Below are 15433 nucleotides of genomic sequence, written 5' to 3'. Positions count from 1 at the left end.
GTGTTGACACTGATTGAGAATTAAGTTTCATGATTTTAAAAAGTGGTAAAAATTGGGCAAATCTGGTGACTAGCTGTCGAAATTATACGTGTTGAACCAGATTGTCATTAATTGACGATCAAAATAATCTCGTAACCCTCCGGCCTGGCGGCCGTTGGGAGGAGGGTTACGTTATCGCAACTAGTACGTGCAGACATGGTTTCCCTGGAGATGAGCCCCGACCCTGACAAGTTGCGTCATGCTCTATCTTTAACCGTGGGTGATACCTGACCTAAGATTTTTAACCAGAGACGTCAAGGAATCTTTGGTCAGGGGACCAGACTAAGGCAATGGCAGCCCCCATGCCAGAACCCGCGTATGTACGCGCGGCCGATCTAGTTATTCTATTCTATATCTATGCGTGCCTCCCGCATGTGACATCACATTCACAATGGGCGCCTGAAAACAACATGGTGGCGATCAGCCCTGCTCAACCTCGTTCTCGAGGGGGCGAGGTAACCGAGCGCAAGCGGACAGCCGGATATCGCAGCGCCGCGGGTAGGAAGTTGGTCTCGATTTTAATTATTCCGTGTGTCTCAAAAAAACTATCTTTTGAAATGGCTGCCGAATACAAAGTATATGATTCTGGAGGAAAAGGTTTGGGTGTATGGATAGCTAATGGTCTCAACTTTTAAATGGCACCAACTCCGCAAGTAATTGATGATTTGGTGAGCACTGCTCACTTTTGTGAAGGGTGGAAAATTAGACTGCGCAGGAATTAGCCATCCTTTGTGAAAGGTAGTCCTTTGTAGCTTACAGTTTAATCACTGATTTCGGCTACTTCAGGTCAATAGGTAACCTGAAGAATAAAAAGCCAACATTCCTGTTCTTAACAAGCCGTGTTTGAATAATCAATTTACTTAATCCCCATCTGGTCATAAAGAAAAAACAATTAATGTTCAACTCATCTTACAATAACTGAAATTTGGGGGGAAGGTTTTTATTCAAAGTCACAGATGTAAAACACAGTTTGTAACATGGAAGTTGCATCATGCATCACCACTATTATTTATTATTCATCAATACCTCAGACAATTTCGCTGCTCCTATTGGTGGAGAACGCGTCACGTAGGGGCCTTTGAACCGTTGATAATGACCAGTGTTTATAACCGGTTGTCCGCGCTAGCGTTGATGCAAGACGTTTCTTGTTACGGGCGATACAGGCGCTGTCGGTGATGCGAATAACTATGCGCCAAGACTATACGCGCATGCGCACGAACGGAAATGGAAAACACGCGTACGGACATCGTACATGTGTACATTCAACACGTATACTCTGAACATACCATGGAGGTGGAAACTTACAGAGCTCAAGCACTCGGAAACGGATAAGTTTTACAGAGTTTCTTACTTTATTACGCCTTTTACCACAAAAAAAAAATTATGAATGGGAATCAAAGTGTGTTGAATCGGTTTTCAAAGAAGTGGTGTAAACCCGCCGAGCCCTGGTTCTTGATAATTTACCTCGACTACGTCTCGGTAAAATTATCAAGAACCAGGCCTCGTTGGGATTAAACCACTAGTTGAAAACCTCTTCATCACACATTGATTCCCTTATTATTACTCAGCAAACCCAAACTGATCGCATTTGATCATGAACTGATCAAGGATGGCTAATTCCTGCGCAGCCTATTTTCATACCCTTCACAAACGTGAGCAGTGCTCACCCATCATGAATTATTTTCCTGACTTTTTGGTGTCATATAAAAGTTGATACGATAAGCTATCCATACACATGAACATTTTGCCCCAGAATTGTATATTTTTTATTCGGCAGCCATTTCAAAAGTGTATAGGTGGTTTTTTTTTAGGCACCCGGTATATAGAAGAATCGGCGCTTATACGTAGAGCGTATTCACTGGATAGCGGGGAAATTGGGCTGGTGTGAGTGCGTTACCCCACGTCACTTGGCATTATTCGCTCAGCGCAGGAGCTAGTGCAGATGCAGAATTTTGACACTTTGGTCCTTACCCTGCAAGCGGGGAATCTAATATCGAAGTCTTATATAGCGCACGTATCCACCAAACAAGGTGCTCAAGGCGCTGAGTATATACAAACTTTCAGAAAGATAGGTTATTGCAGTGATGAATTCCGAGACCCAATTATTTAGCACCTTATAAGGGTTTACAAGGTGCTACGGCGCATTAAGCAGCCACAACCAGGAACACCGGGGCGAACCCCTTCTCTTTTCGATAAGTGCACTGGGTTCTTTTACATGCGTTACACAACACATGGGACCAACGGCTTTACGTCCCATCCGAAGGACGAAGCAATGGTTAAGTGTCTAGCTCAAGGACACAGTGTCACGGCTGGGGATGGTGACCGTAAGCGCATAATTCGGCGGTAAGCAGAACCATGAAATTTGGCACTGAAATGACGAGAGGCGAATCCCACAGGGAATACATTGGCAGGGCCTAAATTTGGAAATTTCTATGCGGAGTAAAAACAACTGTGGGGCACCATCCACAAAAATTATTATGCAAACTTAATTCAAAGTTGGCTGGTAGCCTGTGTCTGCTAAGCAATACTATTCGCTGATTAGCATGGTTTGGTGCTTTCAGGCTTTTATATCGTCATCACGAGACCAAAGACTCGGGTTGAAGCCCGAATTGAATTGGTGCTGCTGTTGCCCGGTTGGTCTGATGACATTCATTTCCGCATGGTGGTTCGGTTGAAATTATAGGCCATAATATGGGGAGGTTTGCCTACAAATAAATACCTCAGCAATTGACAACTAGAGAAACTAACGTAGGGTAAAAGTTCTGCATGGGGGTCAATCCCTGGGGGGGGGGTGCAGGTGGACGAAGCCCCCATCTTTTATAGGGTGGGGGACATAATATCAAATGTCCCCCCTTCTTTTTGACCACCTTTATCATGAAGCCCAAGTTTTGCACCGAGTAAGCCCAAACCCTGTGTCCCGCCATGGGCATTAATCCTGGATCCAAAGGATGACACAACTTGTTGAAGGGTGGGGAGCTCTATATCAAATTTCTTCCCTCAAAATTGGCCCAAGATTACACCACAGAGCATCTACAAGAATTCCCAGGTCCTTAGCGCTCCCGGACCCCACGCCTTAAAGGCTTCTCATACGAATGATCCATCGTTGACATATTTGCAACCCCCCCCCCCCCCCCTCCCCGGCCAATGAAAGAGTGGAAGGGAAGTGTCCCCCACCCTAACCCTCATTTTTGAAGGGTGGGGGACACAAAGTCAAATGTCCTCGTGTCTTTGGCCACCTTTCATATGAAACTCAAGTATTGCACTGCGTAAGACCAAACCCTGTGTCCCGTCATGGGCCGGCATCAATCCTGGGGGGCGGGGGGGGGGGGGGGGATTTACAATGTTCCCCCAGTTTTTGTAAACTCGTGTGTCTTTAAGGGAAGCACGTGCATGTCATATCCATTCGTTTAGTCCTCTTGTAGTTTCTGTATGCTTACTTTACGGTGACGCGCTGTCTCTGTCATTGCTGTTCTGCGGCCCCCTATGGCTAGTTCGGGCGATATTGGTCATGTTTTACCCAGGTAGCTTCGCACCCAAGGCTGTTACTAACCCTGTTCCATGTGATACCATAAATTATTCAATTTAGACGTTTCTGAGATTGTTTTCTTTGTCCGCAAACCTTGCGTACAAAAATATTGCGTACAAACAATCAACTACACATACCCTTCTTCTTTATCTTGTTTAAATGAAGGCTTATTGTTCGGTTTCGTTTGCCACTGGATCTCGAAATGACCTTGGGATGCACCACAGAGCATCTATAAAATGCAAAATTTTCCTGGACCCTCAAGCGGGCCCGAACTCATGGCGTAGAGGTTTCACACATTTGCGTGCTCGTCCTTTGACAGATTTGCCCCCTGAAACTTGTGTCATAGATCCGCACCTAAATATGCTGTTACCCAAAAGGTGCTACCGCTGCTCACATTTTAAAAGCTTTATGTTCGGTTCCATTCTTTATGCCTCTCATTCGCCCAAGATTGTACCACAGAGCATCTAAAATGCAAAATTTTCCCGGGCCATTCAGCGGGCCCGGACCCATGTCGTAAAGGTTTTACACTCGCGTGCTCACTCTTTGACAGATTTCCTCCCTAAAAAATTGTGTCATAGATACACACACAAAAAAGGTTCTACTGCTGCTCTCACTTTAAAGGCTTATGTTATGTTCAATTCTGCTTGCCTCTTATTGCCTAAAAGATTGCACCACACACAGCATCTAGATTGCAAAATTATCCCCGGGCCCTTAGGTGGGCCCGAACCCCAGGTCATGAAAGGCTTCGCGTTCCGCTTTATAACATGCTTCATCTTAAATAGATTTAAATCCAAATTATTATTATGCCGGTTTTTATACCGTCTTCTTACCTGTAACATAACCTTCAGTAAGTCGCCAGTAGGATTGATTTTATGACTTTTCATATCTTTTTTTAAATGATTTTGGACACCTCTCTTCCAGTCTTTTAAATCACTTGAATGCATGTCTACGAAAGGGAACTGAACCTCTGCGCCATCGTCCTGTATATAAAATTGGGCAGAAACGACAAAGTGTTTTGAATAATAATTACGATGTAACCCTTTGTGTCTGAATTGGTGGTTAAAGGAACACGTTGCCTTGGATCGGACGAGTTGGTCAAAACAAAAGCATTTGTAACCGTTTTTTATAAAATGCATATGGTTGGAAAGATGTTTTAAAAGTAGAATACAATGATTCACACAAGTTTGCCTCGAAATTGCGTGGTTTTCCTTCTACTGTGCAAACTAACATGGTCGGCCATTTATGGGAGTCAAAATTTTGACCCCCATAAATGGCCGACGTGTTAGTCGACGAGGTAAAAGGAAAACCACGCAATTTCGAGGCATGTTTGTGTGGATCATTGTATTCTACTTTCACAACATCTTTCTACCCATATGCATTTTATAAAAAACGGTTACAAACGCTTTTCAAAGACCAACTCGACCGATCCAAGGCAACGTGTTCCTTTAAACTTGTCGTTTATATCAAGGTTTACCGGCTCACCATTCGCCCAGTAGAGGTCAGCATCACTGAGGTCAAACATTGGAAACTTGCACGTATTTCTCTCCGCCATAGATAGGCTTTCCTTTGATCTCATGTGTTTGCATGCATTGTTCGACCTTGTGACGTCATTTGCGAAGGGCTCTTTGATTTCGAGGGGAGGGGATGCCTTACCAAATGCCGTCTCGTTTGATCATACAAATGTTGAGATTTGAAATACTATAACCGAACAAGCAGATGTGCAATTATGTTTTTCAGTTTTATTTGTCAATTTTAAGTTTACTTGCCTGTCTTTTCGTCTTCAGCACTTCCTTTAAGAGTGTGTCCGCCTCCTTGCAAGTGTCTCTACATTTCTCAATAACTTCTTTCTTACTTCGGTCATTGTTCTGTATGGACACTTCAAGTTCCAGGTGTGATGTGCGTAGATTCTCACTCAGCTCCCATGTCCCTTTTGCCAACTTGTTCACTGCCTCTTCTCTGTCGGACTGCATCTTTATAACTGCCAGCAACTGAAATCGTTGCCAAAAGTTGCATCATCATAAAATAAGTTCGCACATGGAGCAAAGCTCAAGCCCTGCAAAATCCCAGGCAAACGTGTTGTTTCTAAAGTGAGGGACGCTGTCAGCATATGCTGACATATAATTCCATTGTCTATAAAACATACACTCTGGCCAGCTCATATGCTATAATAACCTAAGCTGGACCATGCCACTTGTCACAGAGGGAGGGGGTGTCAGTCAACTTTTTTTTTTTTTTTTTTTTTTTTTTTTTTTTTTATGAAAGCACAAATCTCTACCAGCATCCTTTGTGCAGAAAATTTGTTTGTAAATTTCCAAGGGTCATGAAGCCAAAATATCTTTAGCTAAAATTAACCGAGCCAATACCTGGACATATTAAAGTCACCTGGAAGTGGTATTTTTTGAAAATAAAGCTTTAGTCACTAATATATGTGTTTTGATGAGTGGAATGTGAATAAACAGTTAACTATGGTTTTAAAAAATCAATTCTTATGTTATTTACAAATTTAAGAGTAGACCCCGACCCGAGAGGGCGCTGTTCGTGACGTCAATTGAGGCAGACTTTGCCTGTAATGCGTAGAGTAAACACAATTGCAAAGTACATGTACGGACCAAGTCGTGAGTTTGTACGTTTAAAAAAAAAAAAAAAATTTCCTGCAATGCCGACCAGGTGTATTGCTGCTGAATGCAGAAAAACACTTTTTGAAATGTACCAACTCACGACTTGGACGTACATGTACTTTGCACGTGTGTTTACTATACGCATTGCAGGCAAAGTCTTCCGCGATTGACGTCACAAAAGGGGTAGGCGGAGTCAGCCCCCAAACAACTTTATATATTTTGTAAACATATAAATCGTGACAAACAATTACTTAAAAAAATGTTTTATTGTTCGTAAGCATATACTCTTATGTTTGAAAGAAAAAAAAATCTATTTCCTCGTGACTTTAACAAAACACAAAAGATACACACAAAAATGGCAAGAAGCTTGCCAGTATGTTGAATTTAACCATCGGGTCCCTTGCTGTAGGGTTGAACAATTCAAAGACCACAACATGGTATTGCTGTTTACTTCTGTGTTTGTCTATATTTTAGAAGTATTTGATTCAAGCATATACACCTGTTAAGTCTTACCTCGAGGAAATCCGTGGTACTCATCCTTACGACGAAATCATTGTGATCTTGTAGTATCCTTAAAAGTTCATCTGCCTTATTTTTCTTCTCGCCCAGCTCTTGTCCTGAATGCTGCAGATGGTTAGAGGATAAATTAAAAAGTGAAGAATTAAAAAAAAACGTTAGTGCCTACATATAAAAATAGAGGAACCGGCCTCCTTTCCGTGTTTCTACATGGATTTTCAAAAATATTAACTAGTTGTACCTTTAAATCAGTCACCAGCCTGTTCTTCTTCTCTCCCAATTCAGATGACTCCTTCATGGCTTTGAAAAAGAAGTTGCATATCTCTTCAACTTTATCGATGCACTGGCGGGCCAGCTTCACTGGTTTCTTAAACTTTTCCAAGATGTCTTGTGTGTGAGTCCCGCTGTGTTTGACATGATTTACCAGCTTGTTCAGTGTTAAGAGGAAGGCGTTATCGGAGTTGAAGCCCGGCTGTACCTGGAAAACATAATGATAAAAAACATATCCTAAATAAATAAATAAATAAATAAATAAGTAAATAAATTTTATTGAGGACGTGTGACATAGCTACATCGAGCTCCAGGAAATTGACAGAAATTTCACCTTCTGCGTTTTTTTTATGGAAGCCTTTTCTACTAGCAAGTGTCTCTCAAGTTGTACATAGAACACTTTCATTGAGGTAAAAGAGATTGAAACCAACCTTTTAGGGCCTTTTGGCCCTAAAAGCTCTCTCAAATCAACGGCGGTGCCGCTTGGCCGCCATGTTTTCTGCCATGGGTCTTAACAGACCAAACACCGTGAGGTTCAACACCCACCATCTTTCGAAAGGTGTCACACCCCGAGACGTCTACAAAGCTGTCAATCACGAGTTGGATTCAACATCAACAATAGTATGCATTGCTGAACTGGAACGTAACTGGTACAACGTCACCTTTGACAATGAGCAGGATTGTGAGACTATAGCATCGCAAGGCCTGCTATTACATAATGCCCTCGTCCAGTGTGAAAGAGCTAACACTCGCAACTCTGTGATCGCGTACATCAAGGCACCATACGAAATTCCGGACAATGCCATTACATCGCTCCTGTCTCGGTATGGAACTGTCGCCAACATCCGACGTCAATATCACGGTTTTGACGACAACATTGAAACCGGTGTGAGAAGCTGTCTCGTCAAGAGCCTCAAGAAACCAATACCGAGCTTTCTCAAATTCAGCGGCTTTACTTTACCAGCTAGATACAGGGGGCAACAGAAAACCTGCAAAATCTGTGAAGAAACAGGCCATCTAGCGAGAGACTGTCCGGCAATAAACCGATGGTTTGTATGTGGAAGCTACGACCATAGGGCGGCTTGGCACGACAAATACGACAACAGCGAACAAGATGAAATCCGTGACGACAATCCGGCAAATGAACATAAAGAAAATGAAGAGGACACTACTGGAGAGAAAGAAGATAATGAGCCCCAAAACACAGAACCGTCAGCTGAAGATGAAACACACAGCTCCAAAGCAAAAAAAAGGAGAAGAAAAGAAAGGTATGGATCAAACAGAGAACACAGAACAGCACCCACCAAAAGAAGCCGCCTCTAAACCTAAGCTATCATTCAAAGAAGTAGTTGCAGGAACAACCAGCAAGAAAACTCCCACAAAACCCCAAGGATTTTGGGATGAAGCCATGAACAGCCAAGCAGTTAGAAAGTTGTCGCGGAAAAGGAAATCCACTGAAGCTTCAACAGCATCAAGTAGCTCGTGATGAAAAATATGGAAACTTTGGCAGCCGAAAACCCAGTTGATGAGACACCGGAGAACATGCACAACCAGGAACATACGGATGAAAGATCCGACGATACATATTCGGAAGGATCGATCGACGAGGATAGTGGAAGACTCGTTGATCCAGATTATCACAGTGAAGACCCAGAAGATCTAGGCGGAGAATTCACTCTCTACACACGCGGGGGAGTCCGTCAAGAAAGGAAAAAGCGAACATCATGGGAAAGGAAATCAACAACGAATAACTCTCAACAAACAACAAGTAAAACCAATGACACTGACCAACCGGGTCCATCAAGCTACCCAACTACCAACAAGCCTAGTAAGAACAACGAAAGCCAACCCAAACAACGATGTACAACATCATCATTGGTATGTTCATATTGTCTATTGCCTCCATAAATGTTAATGGCTTGAGGAATAACCTAAAACGTAATGTGATCTTTGAATTTTTATGTCGTAACAAGTTTAGCCTAATTTTTCTTCAAGAAACTCACAGTGAAGAAAATGACGAACCCGTTTGGAGTAAAGAGTGGCAAGGAAAGATGCATTTTAGTCATGGCAATCGCCAATCAAGGGGGTTGCTATTCTCACTTTAGAAAAATCTGGTCTATGCATTGATAATATTTCTAGGGATAAGGAAGGGAGATGGATAAAGGGTCAAACTAAATGGAACAATCTTGACATTCCAGTTGCCTCTGTTTATGCTCAAAACAATTCGTACGACAGGGCTTATTTTTTGATGACATGTCTGATTGGATAATTAGCGATTCTTCTATTATTGGTGGAGATTTCAATTGTAATATTGATAATGTAAAAATCAAAGATGGCAGTAATACTATTCTTAAAAATGTCATTAACGAGAAAGATTTATGTGACATCTGGCGCACTATTCATCCTGATAAAGCAGGATACACACATTACCACAAAGCTAGTAAGCAGGCGACTAGAATTGACTATTTGTTTTTATCGTCCAATCTTCTGAGTAATGTTTTAGACGTGCGTGTTACTCCACATGGTAATTCTGATCACTCTATAGTTTGTATGAAATTACATGATCCCGGTAATGTGCATGGCCAAGGAAGGTGGATATGTAATAGTAGTCTTTTAAATGACAATGATTGTAAATATCGCATAGAAACCTTTTTACAATTCTGGACTTCTCAAAAATACAACTACAAGTCTCTGTTGGATTGGTGGGAAAGTGGTAAATTCAGAATAAAAGAAATTCTCCAAGATTACGGCAAAGAAAAAGCGCACCTTCAAAAACAAAAAATTAATGATCTTAAGAAAATATACAACAGGCTCTTGGAGAATCCAGACTCCAGTGCTGATGCCATTAAAGACATTGAAGCTCAAATAAAAGCCTACGAAATTGAAGAATGGTCCAAGGCTAAAATTAGAGTTCGGAATACCATTAAAGAGGAAGGTGAAAAAGCCTCTAAATTCTTTCTGAATCTTGAAAAACAGCAAGTCCAGAATACAAGTAGAAAACAAATTCCTCATGATATTCATTGTAATCTTGAAAAAGCAATTACGGCTGATGAAGTCAAGTTAGCGCTATTTCAAATGAATAAAAATAAGTCTCCTGGCTTAGACGGGCTTACGGTTGAGTTTTATCAGACATTTTGGAACACAATCGCTTCTGATGTCTTAAAAGTCTATAGTTGCTGTTTCAAGAATGGTATTTTATGTAGATCAATGAACTCTGCGTTAATTAGACTTATTTATAAAAACAGAGGTGAAAGAACTGATTTAAAAAATTGGCGTCCTATCAGCTTGCTTACTGTCGATTATAAGATCCTATCCAAGGTCATCACTAATAGAATGAAGCTTATTATGCCCCTTCTTGTAGGTGAAGAACAAACTTGTGGAGTTGTAGGAAGAAATATTCATGATAATTTTATGGTTCTGCGTGATACCATTGACTATGTAGAATTAGATAATTCGGAGGCTGCTCTCATAAGTATAGATCAAGAGAAAGCGTTTGACAAAATTAGCTGGAAATATTTGTTCACTGTTTTGACAAAAATGGGAATTCCTTCGAATTCAATTAAATGGATTAAATTATTGTACAGCAATCCCAATTGTAACATTATTGTAAATAATTTTATTGGTTCACCGGTTAAGGTTTCTCGAGGGATTAGGCAAGGATGTCCTTTATCCCCTCTCCTTCATTCTATCTGTGCGGAAGTGTTAGCGAGTTTGGCTAGAACTGATTGTGATTTAAAAGGCATTGTTACGCCGGGAGGTGAAAGTAGTATTAGATTAATTCAACACGCTGATGACATCACTTTCTTTGTTGGTGACAACAAGGAGTTCGTTACTATTGATAACATTCTTAGTACCTATTGTAAGGGAAGCGGGTCTAAACTCAATGTAGACAAGTCCAAAGGCATGTGGCTTGGGAAGTGGACGGGTAGAGTCGACAAACCTTGTAACTTCCAATGGTGTAATAAGCTTAAAATCCTTGGGATTATATTTGGGAATGATGTCGTACCAAATGACAACTGGGGTCCGAGAATTACAAAAATCCGTAGTACTTTAGATAAATGGTCTAAACGTAATCTCACTTATCATGGCAAGTCTGTTATTGTAAATATTTTGATTGGGCCGTGTATTAATTACCTTGGCAGCGTGTTAACCTGTCCCGAGGAAACCGTGAAAAAGATGAATAGTATGATCTGGAATTTCTTCTGGGATGGTAAAATCGAAAAAATTAAGAGGGCTACCATCATTGGTCCAAAAGACTCGGGTGGAATGGGTCTTGTTGACATTAACTGCAAATTAATGAGCCTCAAATTAAACTGGCTAGCTCGCTACCCCTTATCTCAAGGGAAATGGAAATATTTCTTTGACTACTGGATTAATAAAGCTAGCGCCAATGATCACTTGGGATGGTATATATTTGCCAATCAGAAAAAAGCTCTGAAAACCACGTCCTTTTATATTGATGTGATCAATGCCTTTGATAAAGCAGGAGGAATTATGGATTGTAAACATTCTAGTGTTTTAGAAACAAGAGAAATGCCTTTGTGGAATAACGTTAGCGTCACCAAGGACAACGTCACTTTTGGTAGTACCTTGCTTAAATCTTTTGGTATTAACAGGATAAAACATATTGTGAAACAGGGTAAACTGATCTCTTTTAAAGAAATTGCTGAGATGTGTGCATTACGTAATATTAATGCCGGTAGAATGCTAGGTCGCCTTAAGCATCATGTGGATTATAACCTAGTTGAAGAAAAAAGAGAAGGTCCAGCTACTCCTTTATGTAATTGGTTAGTCATCAAAGATTATAACGGAGAGGAGTCTGCTCCGATGTATTTAACTAAAGCCAAGACCAATTACGGCAACCTGATTAGGAAAAAAAAATGTCGTTCCTAGAGTTCAACCAATTTGGCAAAATATATTCAGTATTAGTCAAGATCTTGATTGGTCTGCGATATGGATCAGCGACTTTAAGAACTACTTAATGGATCCTGATAATAAACAATTCATGTACAAACTTAGACACAGAATTTTCCCTACTAAAGATGTTTTGCTTAAAATTGGTATTGTTAGAGAAGAATCTTGCCCGCTCTGTAATGTAGAAAGAGAAACTCATGAGCATATTTTCATTTACTGTTCTCATACATTGGATGCTTGGATTTTTGTAGAAAGATTGCTTAGCAAATATACAGGTAACAAACATTTTTATTTAAACGACTCTAACAGAATTCTTGGATATGCTCTAAAACCGGTTCAGGCCATCGTTGTTGCTAAATTGCTTAGGCTGATCTGGAATATTCGATGCAAAAAGGTGTTTAATAGTTATTCCAGACCAGCAGAAATCGACATCATCTCACAGTTAAAGTTATCTTTGAAATATTTTCTTCGAATGGAAAAGAACAGGTTAAAACCAGAATCATTCGAAAATTGCTATACTAGGAACAATGCTTTGTGTTTCACCACTAAGGACGAAGTCAGTTTTAATTACTAATTGCCTGTTTTACCAAGGGCCAAGTTTATTTGTCCCATATGTATCATGTTTTTCTAATTTTTGTTTTTGTTGTTGTCAGTATTGTTTTTTCCCGAACCACGTGATTCCCGAGTCACGCTAAATTGTAGATATTTGTATATATAATAGAGGTATTCATTTAACTATTTAATTATTTTGTTTATTGTTATTATTATTGTTATTTTCTGAGCTTCTGATACTTACTGTGCCTGTTGTATATTAGAAGTATTTACTGGAGTGCATTTTGATAGTGTGTTTATTTGATGTATGCCTTTGCTGATGAATGTTGAATAAACGGAGTAATATAACTCCACATCAAGAGAAAAAAAAATAAAAAAAATAAATAAAAAATAAATAAATAAATAAATAAATAAATAAATAAATAAATAAATAAATAAATAAATAAATAAATAAATAAATAAATAAATAAATAAATAAATAATTAAATAAATAAATAAATAAATAAATAAATAAATAAATAAATAAATAAATAAATAAATAAATAAATAAATAAATAAATAAATAAATAAATAAATAAATAGACAGACAGACAGACAGACAGACAGACAAACAAACAAACAAACAAACAAACAAACAAACAAACAAACAAACAAAAAAACAAATAAATAAATAAATAAATAAATAAATAAATAAATAAATAAATAAATAAATAAATAAATAAATAAATTATTAGTTCACGCTAAAATGTATATATAAATATTTATGTCTCTTGTTCTTGTTTGTATGTTATCAATTTTAATTTCTATGTATTACAGCCCGTAGCTCATTTAATCTGTTATATAATAGCAGTATGTATTGGAGCTTGTTGTATTGATGTATGCTGTTGCTGATAATTGTTGTTGAATAAACGGAGTAGTATAACTCCACATCAAGAGAAAAAAAAATAAATAAATAAATAAATAAATAAATAAATAAATAAATAAATAAGGCTACCTTGAACAAGAAATCCTTCGCTGAAGCTGCCTCCAAATCAGGTCAAACAAATGAAAATGGAAAGTCAAGTCGTCCTCCATCATTTTGGGATGATGCTGTTGAAACAGGAAGTGTCAAAGTGACACTCAAGGCAAAACCATCAAAATCGATGAAAAGAAAATCACCAGAAGAGAACCAGAGTACAAGCACAAGCAACAAGATGTCCAGAGATGACAGATATGAAGAGGAATATGACATGGAAGAAGTACATAACCAGCGCTCCGAACAAGAAAACTCATCCGAACCCGAGTTAACATCCCAAGGGAAGCAATTTGAGATAAACAGACCGGAAATGAAAACTACAACAAAATACAGATCCAGAGACAGTCGTGAAGGAGTCAACGATGACGACGGTAAATCGGACAACTCTCCTATGGACGAGGATGAAACAGACCAAGATGGTTTCGTCGTTTACACTAGAGGAGGAGTACGAAGAAGAAGGAAAAAAAGAACCTAGTGGGTACGGAAAACAATGGACACACATTCTGACTCGCAACCGTCTACAAGCAAGAGTAATGACAAGCAAGAACAAACCAGTCGGCCCAGTCAGCCAAGTACTCCAAGAGGAAGGGGAAGCGGGAGACCAGTTAAAAAAGTGTAAATTCCCTCATCACCAGTACGAACATGAACTGGTTTAATATACATTTACTGGTGTTTATGTCTCTATTATCCATTGCTTCACTAAATGTCAATGGATTAAGGAATGATCTGAAAAGAAATGTTCTTTTTGATTTTTTATGTCGCCGGAAATGTAGTCTCATTTTCCTGCAAGAGACCCACAGTGAATTAAACGATGAAGTTGTGTGGGACAAGCAGTGGCAAGGCAAAAATGTTCTTTTGTCATGGAAATAGACAATCTAGAGGAGTAGCAATTCCAACTTCTCACAAGGTCAGTCTAAATGTTACCAATATTACACATGACGATGAAGGTAGATTTATTAAAGCTCAAGTTGACTGGAACAAAAATACATTTTGCATTGCTTCTGTCTATGCCCCCAACCAGATTAACCAACGTACTCAGTTTTTCGATAATCTTAGCGACCAAATCACTGGTGTAGACGATTGGATTGTAGGAGGGGATTTTAACTGTAACCTTGATAATCCAATTAGAGGTAGTAAAATTGTTTTAACTAACGTACTTCAAGAAAAAGACCTGGTTGATTCCTGGCGTACCATTCATCCAGATAAAGAAGGTTACACTCATTATCATAAAGGTTGCAATCAAGCCAGTAGAATTCATTATCTGTTTATTTCGTCAAATCTATTGAATAATGTTAATGAGGTCTCTGTTATTCCCAGTGGTCTGTCTGATCATCAAGTTACAGGTCTAAAATTGTGTGATATTGACACCCCTCACGGCCAAGGCAGATGGATTTGCAATAACAGTCTGCTGAAAGACGAAGATTGCAACTTCAGGGTTGTTACCTTTTGGAGTTATTGGAGAACACAAAGGTATAATTATGACAAAGTGTCTGACCGGTGGGAAAGTGGCAAATTTAGAACAAAGGAAACTATTCGGGACTTTGGAAAAGAAAAAGCCTCTGATAAAAAACGTCACTTCGTTCACTTACAGAAACGCCATGCGTATTTATTGAGTAAGGGCTTAAACTGTGACGCTGATGCTATTAATGAAATTGAAACCGAGCTTAAAATCTATGAGACTAATGAGTGGAAAAAAAGCCCAAATTAGAAACCGCAACACTGTAAAAGATGAAGGCGAAAAAGCTTCTAAATATTTCCTCAACCTGGAAAAGCAGCAAGTAAATAATGGGAAAATCGAAAAATTACTCACCAACGATGGTAGTTATGCCAACCAGTCAGACACTATGTTGAACTGTGCCAATGTGTTCTATAGTAATTTATATAAGGCAGAGGAAATATCTCCTTTCCACCTAGAAGATATTATTTCCAAAATAGAAACCAAACAAATTCCTGAAGAGATTCAGTCTAACCTTGATTGTGAAA

General features: G+C 39.3%; 1 protein-coding gene across 1 annotated transcript in view; it reads right to left on the bottom strand.

The window, feature by feature from the left end:
* LOC139945582 (uncharacterized) overlaps positions 1-15433 on the bottom strand; it is a 31490-nt gene that overhangs the window by 3298 nt on the left and 12759 nt on the right. The window contains exons 5-8 of the mRNA XM_071942983.1: positions 6941-7177; positions 6697-6807; positions 5332-5553; positions 4396-4545 (exon numbers count right to left, since the gene is read on the bottom strand). Coding sequence (XP_071799084.1) covers positions 4396-4545; positions 5332-5553; positions 6697-6807; positions 6941-7177 — 720 coding nt within the window. The remainder of the gene's footprint in view (positions 1-4395; positions 4546-5331; positions 5554-6696; positions 6808-6940; positions 7178-15433) is intronic.

Source organism: Asterias amurensis, chromosome 12 (genome assembly GCF_032118995.1).
Source record: "Asterias amurensis chromosome 12, ASM3211899v1".
Lineage (NCBI taxonomy): Eukaryota > Metazoa > Echinodermata > Asteroidea > Forcipulatida > Asteriidae > Asterias > Asterias amurensis.
Note: the sequence above shows the minus strand (reverse complement) of the source record. Positions and strands in the feature narration are given on the sequence as shown.